This window comes from Xyrauchen texanus, chromosome 37 (assembly GCF_025860055.1).
Source record: "Xyrauchen texanus isolate HMW12.3.18 chromosome 37, RBS_HiC_50CHRs, whole genome shotgun sequence".
NCBI lineage: Eukaryota > Metazoa > Chordata > Actinopteri > Cypriniformes > Catostomidae > Xyrauchen > Xyrauchen texanus.
The window spans coordinates 6849791-6864930 of record NC_068312.1 but is presented as its reverse complement, the minus strand read 5'-3'; the positions used below and the strand labels follow the sequence as shown (position 1 = coordinate 6864930).

General features: G+C 37.2%; 1 protein-coding gene across 1 annotated transcript in view; it reads right to left on the bottom strand.

Moving 5' to 3' along the window:
- LOC127630723 (mitofusin-2-like) overlaps window positions 1-15140 on the bottom strand; it is a 38363-nt gene extending 23223 nt beyond the window's left edge. The window contains exons 1-7 of the mRNA XM_052108457.1: window positions 14721-15140; window positions 10140-10315; window positions 9419-9554; window positions 9169-9331; window positions 1084-1208; window positions 656-764; window positions 344-451 (exon numbers count right to left, since the gene is read on the bottom strand). Of these exons, the coding sequence (XP_051964417.1) occupies window positions 344-451; window positions 656-764; window positions 1084-1208; window positions 9169-9331; window positions 9419-9554; window positions 10140-10311 (813 nt within the window). The 5' untranslated portion in view covers window positions 10312-10315; window positions 14721-15140. The remainder of the gene's footprint in view (window positions 1-343; window positions 452-655; window positions 765-1083; window positions 1209-9168; window positions 9332-9418; window positions 9555-10139; window positions 10316-14720) is intronic.

Sequence of the window (15140 nt, the reverse complement as noted above, 5' to 3'; positions counted from 1 at the left end):
ATGTATTATGCAAAAGTGATGGTTTTAGCGGCTTTGCATAGTCCTGACAGGAGTTGAAAGATCAGACAGAACTTTGCACAGACAAGGTTAGTAAGTGAGTTTTATCACATTAATCTCAAGTTAACAAGTACAATATTTAAATCTTCTGGCTATACTTCTGAAATAGTGTTATTTTAATACTCCCTTAAAGGCATTAATGATAACACCATTGTTCCTCTTTTTTTGCCAACTCAGGGATGAGTCCAAACTATTTTCTGTGGTAAATGACGAAATTACAGAGTGATCGATCATCATGAATCAAAGAGGATGCGTGTAGAGGATTGTGTCATGAAGTGAGTTGCACCTCTTCCATGTACTCAGGCTCATTGGCCGAGGCATCCCAGCGATTGTTCAGGATGAAGATATTGGGGCTGGAGAGGCGCTCATTCACTTTGTGGAAGAATGATTTTTCCTTTATGAGGGCAGAGGAGAGGTGGAGAATTATATTTCAGTCATGAGGGTACATAATAACAATGTCAGCCCTTATCAATAAAAATCATTAAATTAATTTGCTTCACAAGTTTTGATTACACAAGACATTATGTGCAGTTGATCTACGTGTCCATTATTCAGGAATATTTCCATTTAAATTGGATAAATAGGATTTAAAACTCACTGTTTGCATTAAAGTGGACTCAGAGTTGGCCACAAGCACAAAGACGTCGGCATCAAGGCAGAATTTGTCGATCCAGCTGTCCAACTCTGTTGTTACGTCGATGCCAGGGCTTAAAATTAAGGTTTTAAAGAATTTTTAGTCTGACTTGTTGTGATTCTATTCATCCATTAGTAATGCTTTAAGTATGCAGTGTATAAATACAGATATATAATATAAATAGCTCAATTAAAAATGTATAAATACAGAAAATAAAAATATACATACAAAAAAGTTTTGCAGTTAAATATGTAGAAGTCTGATACCAAGAAAGGCAAAGTGCTTGAAGCGAAGCCAACGCTGTTGTCAATATGTTTTAGGCCTCAAAGCCAGATAAGATGTGGGTGTGTGTGTGTGTGTGTGTGTGTGTGTGTGTGTGTGTGTGTGTGTACCTGTCCACAAGCACGAGATCATCTCTCAGCAATGCACACTTTGCTTTTGGCCACATGACACACACCAGACTGCCTGCGTCCAGATCCTCATCTTGATGTAAGGCATGAGCCAACTGATTCACTGTCTGCCAACACACACAAATAACCTTTTTTGATGCAGTTTATCATTACCACGTCATTTTAATCTGATTGTAATAATAATGTTACATAAACAAATCCACAAACAACCCACTATCTATCATCATCACGGAGACAAATTTGAGATTAAAAAATTATTTAGAATTTGCTGATCAGACAAACAGTGTGGACTACATAGAAAAATATGAGAATGCTATAAAAGCTTATAATATGGCAATGTAATATTGCTTAAGATGGAAATAATAATAATAATAATAATAAAACATCAATTACCACTGCTGCTTTACTTTTCAAGGAGGTCGAAACCCATGTAAAATCAATAGTTACTTCACTGCATTGTAAATGTGTACTGCCATTCATTCTTTTCATGTTAGTGGGTATGTTATTTTATGTATGGTATGGGTACATTTTATGGGTCAGTGAATTTTGTTGTAACAATCAGTGGAAGTGACATCAGCTTCGTGTCAATGTGTTTTCTCTACAACATGGAGTCTAAGCTTATTGCAGTTCACAAGAGAAAATAAAAACATCTTAAGTGCACCACCAATAAATACTATGGCTTACAATACTAGGGCTGACAATTGATTACAGTTTGTAATTTAATTTATTTGATCTCAGTTATTTCATCTGTGGCATGATTGATGGTGCCAGGGGGGCTGGTTTGTGTATTTCTGTAACCGTTGACCTTCTGGGATATTCATGCACAACAGTCTCTAGAATTTACACAGAACGGTGCCTAAAACAAAAAGCATCCAGTGAGCAGCAGTTCTGCAGGTAGAATGGCCTTGTTGATAAGAGAGGTCAACAGAGAATGGTCAGACTGGTTCAAGCTGACAGAAAGGCTACTGTTACTCAGATAACCACTCTGTACAATTGTGGTGAGAAGAATAGCATCTCAGAATGCACAACACATCGAACCTTGAGGCAGATGGGCTACAACAGCTGAAGAACATGTTGGACACTTTATTAGGACCATAGTGTTCCTAAAGTGCTCGGTGAGTATGTAGTTACAGGTTTTGCCTGCATGCAAAAAACACACCAGACTGCAAAGGATCCACAGTAAACCTAAGATGAGACAGAGGGAAACATGACTCTTTGGATGGAGAGCATTTGTTTATGTCATTAGAGCGTGCACATGCAGCCAGGCAGGATAGAAATGACCTCTTTCAGACAGAGAAAGTGAGATGCTGGAAAAAGAATTAAGAGCTGCTGTGTCCCACATGCTAAAGAACGTCTATCAGCCAACTGCTCGGCTCATTGTCTGTGGGCTATATTTAGATGGTGACCAGTGTTTTAAGTAAATGATAGTCATCATAAGCCAATTAGGACTGAAGACATATCCGAGACATTACAACATGACCATTTACATGTTGCTTTACGACTATTTGATCAAATATTGAGAGACAACAGAGATCAATCAAAGAGAGAGATAATCATGATTTACATCTTAGTAGAAAAAACAAGCTCAACCAGAGTGACCATCGGGTTCTTGGTCACCTCTCTTGTCAAGGCCCTTCTCCTCTTATTGCTCAGTTTGGCTGCGTGGCTAGCTCTAGGAAGAGTCCTGGTTGTTCCAAACTTCTTCCATTAAAGAATAATGGAGGCCACTGTGCTCTTGGGAACCTTCAATGCAGCCAAAAATCTTTTTTTATTTAGTTTTCCTCAGATCTGTGCCTTTACACAATCCTGTCTCTGAGCTCTGCAGGCAGTTCCTTTGACCTCATGGCTTGGTTTTTGCACTGATATGCATTTTCAGCTGTGAGATCTAATATAGACAGGTGCATGCCTTTCTAAATCATGTCCAATCAATTGGAGTCCACCTGTGGCAAATTCAATCAAAGTGTAGAAACATCTCAAAGATGGTCCAGAGAAATGGGATGCACCTGAGCTAAATTTCAATTGCCATAGCAAAGGATCTGAATATTTGTCAATGTGAGATTTCAGTTTTTTCTTTTTAATAAATTTGCAAAGTTGTCAAAAATCTGCTTTGTCATTATGGGGTATGGAGTGTAGATTGATGTAAATAAAAATTTCAAGCATTTCAGCATATGGGATAATTCCCAAGCATAATTTCCAGCATTCCTCTACAGCAGAAAATGTGCTCTTGAGACTGTGGTGTACATGTGCCCTCAGCCCTGTAATATATCACAGCAGAGAAAAGGTCACGAGACAGGTCTTGAATGACAGAACATGCAACATGGTGACAGCTGGTGAGAGTCCCTGCCTCATGTGGGTTTAATTACAGAGCAGAGACATGTACAGTCAGTCCAGATCCACAGACATTCCTTTAGCGTCTTTACAGCAGCATGGACAAACAGACAGGATAAAGCTTTTAATCTAATTGCTTTCATCAAACATTGTTCTAAGCATTTGATTGCATTAGATGACAAAACAAAAATACTAAAAAAAATCATGTTGGATTGGTGACTATATGGGTTTTAAATTAACATAATTGGTTGATATCGTTTATTTCATTGTTGCGTTGTGTTTCTCTATATTAAAGAGGAGCTAAATCTTTGCCATAATCTAGTGCTATCCCTTTAAGAGTGCATGTCTGAATGAGTTGCTATATGCAATACATGCACAATTGAGTTGTTCATTCATGCATAAAAATGAGCAATTTATGGAAGTTTTTTTAAACACCCTTTACTAATGTTACTTAAAATAATTCTTTTTTTTTTTTTTCATAAAATGAAAATAATTCACTGCTTATCTATACAAGAATTTTTATATCATTGAATCCAGTGAAAATCTCAACGAAATTACTGCTGAAAATGTTTTGTTGATGCAGATAACAATAAGAACACAAGATGAAAGACACATCATGACAATAATTTTAACCACAACATACTGCTGGCAACAATATGACGAGAAAAAAATTATTCTGCAATGAACTCCACAAAACAGAAGCAGAAACATCTAGAGAAACACATTTTAAGAAGAAACACCTATAACTACCGTATTTATCTAATCCAATAATGTCGCATTTCGGTGATTACCTTGTGAACAGAAAGAGCTGAACACTGGCAAAATGAACCGCTTTACAAACAGGTTCAAACCGCATTCAAATTCATCATATTTAAACATGAGATTAATCACTATATCTATATAAACTTGTTTACCCTATGAAACAAGTTTATTTTTCTTACCACATTGGAAATCATTTTAAACCACTAAATTCTGAAAAACTGTGTCATTTTGCTTGTCAAGTAAATTTATCTTGTTTCAAGAATGTTTCGATATTTTTATTGGAAAATAAGAAAATAATACTAGTTAAGAATGTTTTTTTTTTTTTTTGGCAGTGAAGGATAGTTGTATCTTTATGTTTGATACAGGTTTAAATGAAAAAATAAATTATAATCTTTATTTCTTAAAGGAATGTTCTGGGTTCAATACAAGTTAAGCATTTGTGGCATAATGTTGATTACCACCAAAACAAATTTGACTAGTCTCATTTACTTATACCGATAACTAAGGTGGGAAAAGAGTGCAGTGCAAGAAAGGGAGAGAGAAAAAGGCATAGAAATAACAATCCAGTCTCATATTTTTAAAGGTAATTTTAGAATGGCATTGTCTTTATATATCCATTTGCCCTCAGTTGAACAAATTGTATTATATTACATGAATATCAAATTTATATTTCAGAAGTATATATTTTACAATGCTCTTAACCTTTGTTTTTACATAACTGTAAAATAAGGAAGCTTTTGTCAGAAAGGAGAAAAGTCTGGGAAACTTTATAGTAAAAAAATCATAAAAGAGAAAACTATAAAACTGTTTCTGTGCACGTGCATTCACTCAATGTAATTTACTAGCACTTGGTCTTCTGAAGCAAGAGAATGGCTGATCAAAAGCAAAAACTATTGACTGATTTATTGTGGCTAATAATTAACTTATAAATTCACTTAGAAACAAACCTCTTCTCTAGAGCTCAAAAGTGACAGCCCACTTTTTCAGCCATCTGGGTTCCAGAAGTATTTTCCCCATTCATTTACTCCATAGACTTAAATAAAATCCTTAATAAAAGAGTTGTCAGCCAGCTCTGAGGTGAATCACAACCATCACAAAGTTTGTTTTGAGGCAAAAAAGTATTTGAAAATTGGACAAAGCCAAAGGTACAAGGTTGTGTACTTAGCGTGTTACATGAAGGCATGGACTACAATCCCATTAAGCATTGCGATTTAAGTAATCGAATAAAAAACTATGGGAATATACTAATCTATTGATTTTAGGTAATTGATTATAATGTATAGAAGCAACATATTTTGCATTTATGGCAAAATATCCCAATATGTTCAAATATATACAGTTGAAGTCAGAAGTTTCCATACACCTTAGCCAAATACATTTAAACTCAGTTTTTTATAATTCCTGACATTTAATCGTAGAAAAAATGTACAGTGTTAGGTCAGTTAGGATCACTACTTTATTTTAAGAATGTGAAATGTCAAAATAATATAAGAAAGAATTATTTTTTTAAGTTTATTTAAGTTTACTTGCACTTAGTATTCGGGATCATTGCTTTTAAATGGTTTAACTTGGGTCAAATGCTTTGAGTAACTTTCCACAAGCTTCTCACAATAAGTTGCTGGAATTTTGGCCCATTCCTCCAGACAGAACTGGTGTAACGGATTCAGGTTTGAAGTCCTCCTTGCTCGCACATACATTCTCAGTTCTGCCCACAAATTGTCTATCAGATTGAGGTCAGGGCTTTGTGACGGGCACTCCAATACCTGGACTTTGTTGCCACAACTTGAGGTATGCTTGGGGTCATTTGGAAGACCCATTTGTGACCAAGCTTTAACTTCCTGGTCGATGTCTTGAGATGTTGCTTCACAAAATAGATGGCATCATGAGGATGGAAAATTATGTTGAAGTGCAGCAAAGCACCCCCACAATATGATGCTGCCACACCCACACTTCACAGTTGGGATGGTGTTCTTTGGCTTGCAAGCCTCACCCTTTTTCCTTATGGTCATTATGGCCAAACAGTCCAATTTTTGTTTCATCAGACCAAGGACATTTCTCCAAAAAGTAAGATCTTTGTCCCCATGTACACTTGCAAACTGTAGTCTGGCTTTTTATGGCAGTTTTGGAGCAGTGGCTTCTTCCTTACAGAGCAGCCTTTCAGGTTATGTCGATATAGGACTCGTTTTTACTGTGGATATAGATTAACTGCTTCCTCCAGCATCTTCACAAGGTCCTTCTCTGTTGTTCTGGGATTGATTTGCACATTTTGCACTACGTTCACCTCAAGGAGACAGAATGCATCTCCTTCCTAAGCGATATGATAGCCGCGTGGTCCCATGGCATTTATACTTGCGTACTATTGTTTGTAAAGATGAACATGGTACCTTCAGGCGTTTAGAAATTGCTCCCAAGGATGAACCAGACTTGTGGAGGTGCACAAATTTTTCAGAGGTCTTACCCGATTTCTTTTGATTGTCCAATAATGTCAGGCAAAGAGGCACTGGGTTTGAAGGTAAGCCTTAAAATGCATCCACAGGTACATCTCCAATTGACTCCGATTAGCCTGTTGAACCTCCAGCACCAGCCACAGAGAAATTAAACCAAAAATAACGATCCAATAGCTTAAAAAAAAGATTAAAAAATTGGCCCCATTCACTTCCATTGTAATTACTCACTGGAAACTAGATTTTCTATTTATTTATTTGAAAGAAAAGGAGGGACGAGTCAAATTACATTTTTGTGGTCATCAATGTTATGCCACAAACGCTATCGATAGAGCTTAACTTGCATTGAACCTGGAACATTAATTCAAATGTTTGATTGAAGTTTGGTCTGTTACAGTAAGGCATGTGTTTGTCATTTTGCACATTATAATTACCTAAAATTGTATTTTTGTTGACCATTTTAGTCAGAGTAAAACTAACTTACTGGCTGATGCTGACAACCTAAAAATGGTCAGATTAATTGGCCTCTTCGCTATATCGGAAGTTATGTCAATAAATGTTTTTTTAATCAACTTATAGGTGGTCATACATAAACAGTGTTGTCGCATAACGTTTACTGAAATATATATATATATATATATATATATATATATATATATATATATATATATATATATATATATTATTAGTGCTGTCAATGTTAACGCATTAGCACATTTTATGTATGAAAGGCGCTATACAAATAAAATGCACTAATAATAATAATAAGGCATTTACCGATTTAACATTAGATTATGACATTTTATTCAACTCCGTTTGAATTGTAAACACTGTTACAGGGTGGGACCATTGCAATGTGTTTAGTAGGGAAAATATACTCAAACACACAACAGCAAGAAGTGCTGGAGAAAGAACTTAAATGAGGGATCATAAAAATTGTGTTTTGTTTTTATTTAGTAGTGCCCCATAGGAGCTATTTGACATACCACATCCTCACGTATACAGTGCATCCGTATTCACAGAGCTTCACTTTTTCTACATTTTGTTGTGTTACAGCCTTATTCCAAAATTGATTAAATTCATTATTTTCCTCAACATTCTACAAACAATACCCCATAATGACAACATGAAAGAAGTCTGTTTGAAATCTTTACAAATGTATTAAAAATAAACATGTACATAAGTATTCACAGCCTTTGACATGACACTCAAAATTGAGCTCAGGTGCATCCTGTTTCCACTGATCATCCTTGAGATGTTTCTACAACTTGATTGGAGTCCACCTGTGGTAAATTCAGTTGATTGGACATGATTTGGAAAGGCACACACCTGTCTATATAAGGTCCCACAGTTAACAGTGCATGTCAGATCACAAACCAAGCCATGAAGTCCAAAGAATTGTCTATAGACCTCAGAGACAGGATTCTATCGAGGCACAGATCTGGGGAAGGGTACAGAAACATTTCTGCAGCATTAAAGGTTCCAATGAGCACAGTGGCCTCCATCATCCATAAATGGAAGTTTGGAACCACCAGGACTTTTCCTAGAGCTGGCCGCCTGGCCAAACTGAGCGATCGGGGAGAAGGGCCTTATTCAGGGAGGTGACCAAGAACCCGATGGTCACTCTGACAGAGCTCCAGCATTTCTCTGTGGAGAGAGGGGAACCTTCCAGAAGAACAACCATCTCTGCAGCACTCCACCAATCAGGCCTGTATGGTAGAATGTCCAGACGGAACATTCGATTGAATACCGCCTTATTTTCGTGGAAGGGCTAATTAAGACTTTTAAGACCCGAGGAAACCCATATATATATATATATATATATATATATATATATATATATATACCTGCAGATCTGGCTGATATTTGATTAATTAAAACACGGCCACAGTTTTGGTTGTGATTTCTGAGGTCTTAAAGAACACGCATGATTAGCTCTATGTCAGATGTCACACTGAAGAGCTTTCACAGCCTCATTTATACCTGCAGTGAGAAAAGCGTATTAATTGCTGCTAGTGAGAGATGCGCTGTTATGCAAGGGAGCTTTTTTCATTCCTAAAACGTGGGACTGATCTGACTAAACATGTCGGACACACCCAATGAGTCAAACAAGAGTACCATAGAAATTACTTCAGTATCAGCACAACACCAAGAGGGATTTCTGCAACAACTTCTTTAGGCTGAAAACCCGACATAGTGAATGTTACATTGTTTGCTGTATGAGGGAAGAATAAACTGGATATACAGTAATAGCACAATTTGTATGATGTTGCATTCCAAACGACAAAAAATAAAAAAATTATATGTTTAATTTTTTTTACTTGAAATCAGATCTGACCATTCAGACTGAGATACTTGAAAAAAATCTGATTTTAAACCACATTTGTTCCACTGGCTTGGATTTGTAATAAGTGGTTGTTAAGTGGTTTTTGCTGTTTAGACAACAAACAACTAAATGTATGCAAGTCAGATACCCCCCAAAAATCAGATTTGTACTGCCTGTATGACAAATAGGAAGGTAGAGATCTTTTACTTTAACACTCTTTCTTTCGTCCGATCCTTCGGTGAGCAGAAAAGCCTCGTTGCCATCTGTACCTTCCACCCGCAGGAAGCAGTTAGTGGTGTGTCCGATTCCAGATGGCAGGACTTTGTCCCAGAGCATGGCATTAATGACGGAGCTCTTCCCATTACTTGTCCTGTAAACGCAGGAGGTACGACTGAGTGATACTCTGAAAATGGCACAAACTTAGCATCCATGCTGCAAGCGGCAATATACACTTTACCTGCCAAAGAAGACCACCTTCATGTGTCTGCGTGATAGGACCTCACCGATGCCTGCCACTTTGGACAGGTAACCCCGTACCTCCACCACCTGCTCCTCCGTGGTAACAGGATCCAATTCTTCATTGCTATAGGTTTCTATCATAGAAAATAGAATAATGGAAATCAAACAAAAAATATATTGACATCTAAAGCCACTTTTTGTAATGTCTATTAAATGATTTACTGACACAATGATGTAATGTCTTCGAACTATCTTAATTTGGAGGCTTTTCTCAGCAAATATATGTGATGAATTTAATTAATCAGCATATCATGTAATTATTTTTTATTAAAATGTACACCTATTGACAGCCCTTGTATAAAGTATAAAGAGACCCAGATCTGAATGCAGATCAGCTTGAGCTAATAAGCAAGCTTCTGCAATTTTGGCAAAAACATGTTTGGCCTCAATTGGACTATAATACCAAAATCCTTCATGAAAAAAGCTTATCAGACATAAGGGCTGTGTGTTGTCTGAAGAAAACCAGTGGGGTTCAGAGAATAGCGCCTTGTGTATACAACGCTGACAAAGACAAAGTTTTCCCGAGCCTTCAGCTCTCCAACATGTTACGTAACCTGTCTCTGAAACCAGGATTCCCTAATCAGCTAGACAGTGTGCTTTAAGATCTTAAGTCAAAGAGACAAAGCAACAATCAGTGAAAAATAAATGGGAGCAGACACCTTCCAGAAAGGCTGAGCTTTCTTTGATGTATGCGCCCAGCTGTTCAAAGATGCCGTTGATCTTCTTCTTGGCGGTGACAAAGTGTTTGAGTGGAGAGGCGTTCACCTCGGCCATGAGTCGCTTGTCCTTTCCGATCACGCTAGTGTTGGGTCGCAGGAAAACCAGAGACATTTCACTGAAAACAGAGAAAATAGATTAGTGAAGGGCTTGACAATAAGGAAACAATAATGTATTCAATTCTTTCATTTAGGTTAATTAAAATAACTTATTGTGTTTTTAATTTGCAATAATAGCTGGATTTTAAAGCTAAAAAGGTAGCTGTGCCAGCTATAAGTTCATACACACATTTGCTATAAAATAATTGCATATAATACAAAACATTACGTAAAAATAAATAAATAAAATATTTAAATAAAGCATGCTACTAAAGTAGGAAACTACTAGTTGGTTGCTTGCTGGACCTATAGAGAGCCCATCTCCAAGTCTCTATGATATTCTGATCTCTAGATAATAATCGAGTCCCTCCTTAAATGTAAGGCTATGGGATTTTTTTTTTTCACTCATTTTATCGCCTGGTAGGCAGAAATCATAAGTGAAATCACTTACAAAAGTAATGGCACATGTCTCCTAAGTAAGATGCACGATTGGAGGCATCAAGCATGTCCGTAGTAAAAACGGTGGTTGACAAGTTATACACTGAAGGTGATTAATAATAATAAAATCAAAAGTTTGATAAACCACTTTAATATTGGAAAAACTGGCAGTCAATAATGCTTCTAAAGATGCAACAAGTACTGAAGTCTGTATTAAAACAGTCCTATAAAGCTTTACCTAACTAATGCTATTGTGACACCAAATTGTGTAATAAAAAAATTAAGATATGGGTAATCTGTACTTCAAATTCAAAAGTGAGAAGAATACACGCATTCAAGCATGATAACACATTGCATGTAAACACATACCTCGATTTCAAGTTTTAGTAGATTTCTCCTAATAAACACCTTTCTGGTGTCCATGCAAACAAGTTCAATATTTGAAATGTTGGCATTTGTTGTGGCAGTGTGAACTAGCCTTTAGAGGCATCAACAACATTTAAAGACAACTTCTCTGTAAAGTGCTGTTGCATTCAACTCAAACAAAATAACTCAACACAATCAGTCTTTCTGTTCTGAGATATTTCATCACAAGCTGGGGATTGCCTAGTCGTAAAACCTGGGTGTTTCAACAGGTAAAACGAAGGGATAATATACCCACGTGACACAGCTGCAAATCAACATACAAAATACCAAACAGACAAACTCTGAAACCTCTCTCTCACACACACACACACACACACACACACACACACACACACACACACACACACACCACTCTGAGCTCTGCTACAGAATGTTGTTGTTATCTAACTGCATTGCTCAGAGCTATTGTCTAAGTCCCACGTGTTGATGGGAAGTGCTGCGTCACCCAAAATAGGAGAGAATCAAAAACTCCCAATATGGGGGGCCTGGGTAGCTCAGCAAATATTGAGGCTGACTACCACTCCTGCAATCACGAGTTCGAATCCAGGGCGTGCTGAGTGACTCCAGCCAGATCTCGTAAGCAACCAAATTGGCCTGGTTTCTAGGGAGGATAGAGTCATGTTGGATAACCTCCTCGTGGTCACTATAAAGTAGAAGTAGGATCATATATTGATGATAAATGAGCAGCAAATGACCCATGCTTCAAAACTTTTGGCCAGCCAATATGGATTTTTAGTGAATGATGCTGATACGAACATCTAGAGAGCAGATGTCTAATGACTGATGTAATGGCAATATATAAGATACAATTTAAAAGTGTTTACTTATTTTTGATAGATTTTGGAACTGACAATAGGTGAATGCCCACTTGTTAAAAATCAAACAGTTTACTATTCCTGAGACCCAAATTAGTTCCTCAAATCAAGCCAGATTTGGACACAGAGCAATATGTGATCTCAGCCCTACACTCTTCACATGCAGCACTGCTAATGCCAGAGTTCTGAACAACTGATATTAAAGAGACTGGACCCACAGTTCATGCGTTCATGTGCTTTGTAAAGTCACCTTCAGTGCACAGACTAAGGCAACGTCAATAGAGTTCAGCTGTCTGCACTTATGATAAGGTACCCAGAACTCAAAGGTTGGCCAATAGTGGGCCTATCCACAATATGCCAGGAATCTGAACAATGGACTCAAAAGAAGCATTCTGACTGTCTCCATATAAAAGCCAGAAAGATTTTAAGATCTCCAGAAACTTCACTTGCTGAAATTTTTTATTTTTCTCACTCTTTTTTTCTTAAGAAAAATAAATGATTCTGAAAGCCAAAATATTAAATGCCATGGATTAATGTTTTCTTTTGTAGAGGCGGGTCAAAATGACAAGTTTCGTTTATGATTTTGGAGCAAAACTACAGGTAAAAAAAATTACCTAAGAGAAGTGAAAGCATGGCTTGTTTTTTTTTTTTCTACTCAGAGGTATGTTCTATACCAAAATCAGATGACTTCAGCACCCCTTACTGCATTGTATACCAATGGTATGAATCCAAAATTAGAAAAACAAAAATGTTTGTGTTGATATTCCAAAATGTAAATGCCTATTACTCTAGAGCAGGGGTGCCCAATATGTTGATTGCGATCTACCAGTCCATCGCAAAGGCAATGCTGGTAGATCGCACAAAATTTTAATGTACTTTCGTTAAATTTTTATAAAAATAAATATAATGTCTTTCCTTCTTTTAGTTTCTGTCTGACTTGCACTTGACATGTAAATATTGACCAGGCGAGGTTTTGTTAATTCAGTTGCCATGACAACTAGGTTTGCGCATACACGCCTTCCAAGGACTTCTGAGAACAGAGCACGAAATTGCGATGCTACTGCCCGGAATACGCAAAACTGAATGGAATCAGACAGTTTTGCCTAATCCGGGCAGAAGCATCGCAATTTCGCGCGCTGTTCTCAGAAGTCCTTGGAAGGCGTGTATGCGCAGAAAATAGAAAAATATCTTAGCTCAGTAGGTCCTTACAAGTGAATGGAGATTTCACTTTTGAAGCTCCAAAAATCTCTGACAGTCAGCATAAACATCATCCATATGTCTCCAGCAGTTATTTGAATGTCTTCTAAAGCGATATGATCAAGTTTGGTGCAAAAAAAGATAACTAATTAAGTACTTTTTAAACTCTAAATCATACTTCTACTCTGCAGCAGTATGCGCGTGTAATCGCATTGGCATTCGAAACACACGACAACTGACACACGTGCGTCACAGTCGGAAGAACAGCACTGTTAACAATTGAAGAGGAACGCTGTACAGAAGCTTAGTTGGTTTTGGTTTAGATCTGAATTTATCCATTTCTTTACTCACAAATGTGTGTTTGTGTGCTTATCCTGGATGTCTCAACCAAGTGGAGAAATTTAAATTGCGGCGGTATCATGGCAACGCGAATACGTCACACAAGAGACCACTTGGACTCCGCCCACTCATGAAGCTTACCTTGGATTATAGTTAAAAAGCAAATATATATTTATCTTTTTCACAACAAAAGTGATTGTGTTGCTTTGGAAGAAGTTAAAAGCTCGATGACATTTATGCTGACATTTTTGGAACTTCAAAAGAGAAATCGCCATTCACTTGCATTTTAAGGATCTACTGAGCCAAGATGTGTGTTCTGGTGAAGAAACAAAGTCATACACACCTGGGATATCATGAGGGTGGCAAATAATGATAGAATTTACATTTTTGGGTGCATTATCCCTTTAAATTTTTGCCATTTTCAGTGGTCAAAAACCATATGCGAGTCACATGGTAAGACGTTTTTTTTAGAAGTTAGCTGGATATGACTATACATAAAAGGTTCTGTGGATCACAATGTTGTATTTCTTCTAGATATTAAACACAAAGCCACTGTATTTTTTCAATATTCTTCCATGGCTGTGGTTCTGGGACAGGGGCACATCTATGATTTCAACTTAATGGCAAGCAAGTCATGTTCTTTACAATATGCCACATGTCTTGGGTCTGACTATTTGCCAGTTATGTTTTACTGCATATGAACTACACTTTCACTTAAATTTGACTACTCCATTTGCTTACATGGACCTCAAATTCATGGTTAAAACATGCAAGTATTGCTTAAATTGTATCATTGCAACCACAGTTTCTGCCAAAATACCATAGTAACTTGAGTCAATGTTTGTACAGGTAAGATATCGGTATGTCAACTCTGTCCTTTATCAGCAAAGGAAACACTCCCATATCCACTCCTTTAACATGATGCAAGCACTCTCACAACTGCAGTCACACTTAAACGCTCAAACATTCACACAATGTCCATTTATAATTTACAGGTAATTTGAATATAAATTGATAGCAATGAGGGGATTGAGAGGTCAATCACTGAGGTCAACTGAAAGTTGTCATAATGGTTTGTAAACACACATACACGCTTTAGCAGGCTAATACATGGAAAATTGACATTAAAGCATAAGATAATAACAGCAAAGCATATATATATATATATATATATATATATATATATATATATATATATAAACATGCTCACCTCACTGTATGGGTACAAATTTATATAAAATAAAAAAGATGGGTCAAATCAAGTGTCCGATCCACAGCGTTTGCTCTTGCAGTGACCGGTCGCCAACATTTCCCGCGTTTAACTCAAATGAAACAGTCCTGATAAAATGATGATGATCCTCGTACACTCCATAAGACACGCTAATAACATCAAAGTCACGACTTCCACTAGCTCAATGTCAACGACAGCTGCAGCAGCCCGCTTCTCCGATGCACCCCCCACCACAAGACTTAACGCCGGTTCAACGGGTCTAGAGCGTGAAATATCCAGAAACAACCACCGTCCGAGTCTTTAGCTCGGATTGAACACAAATAGACAGACCGGTATGACTGAGAGTCGCGGTAGAAATGAAGTGTGATTTCACAAGCTCAGTGTCACCGGTGTTACGGA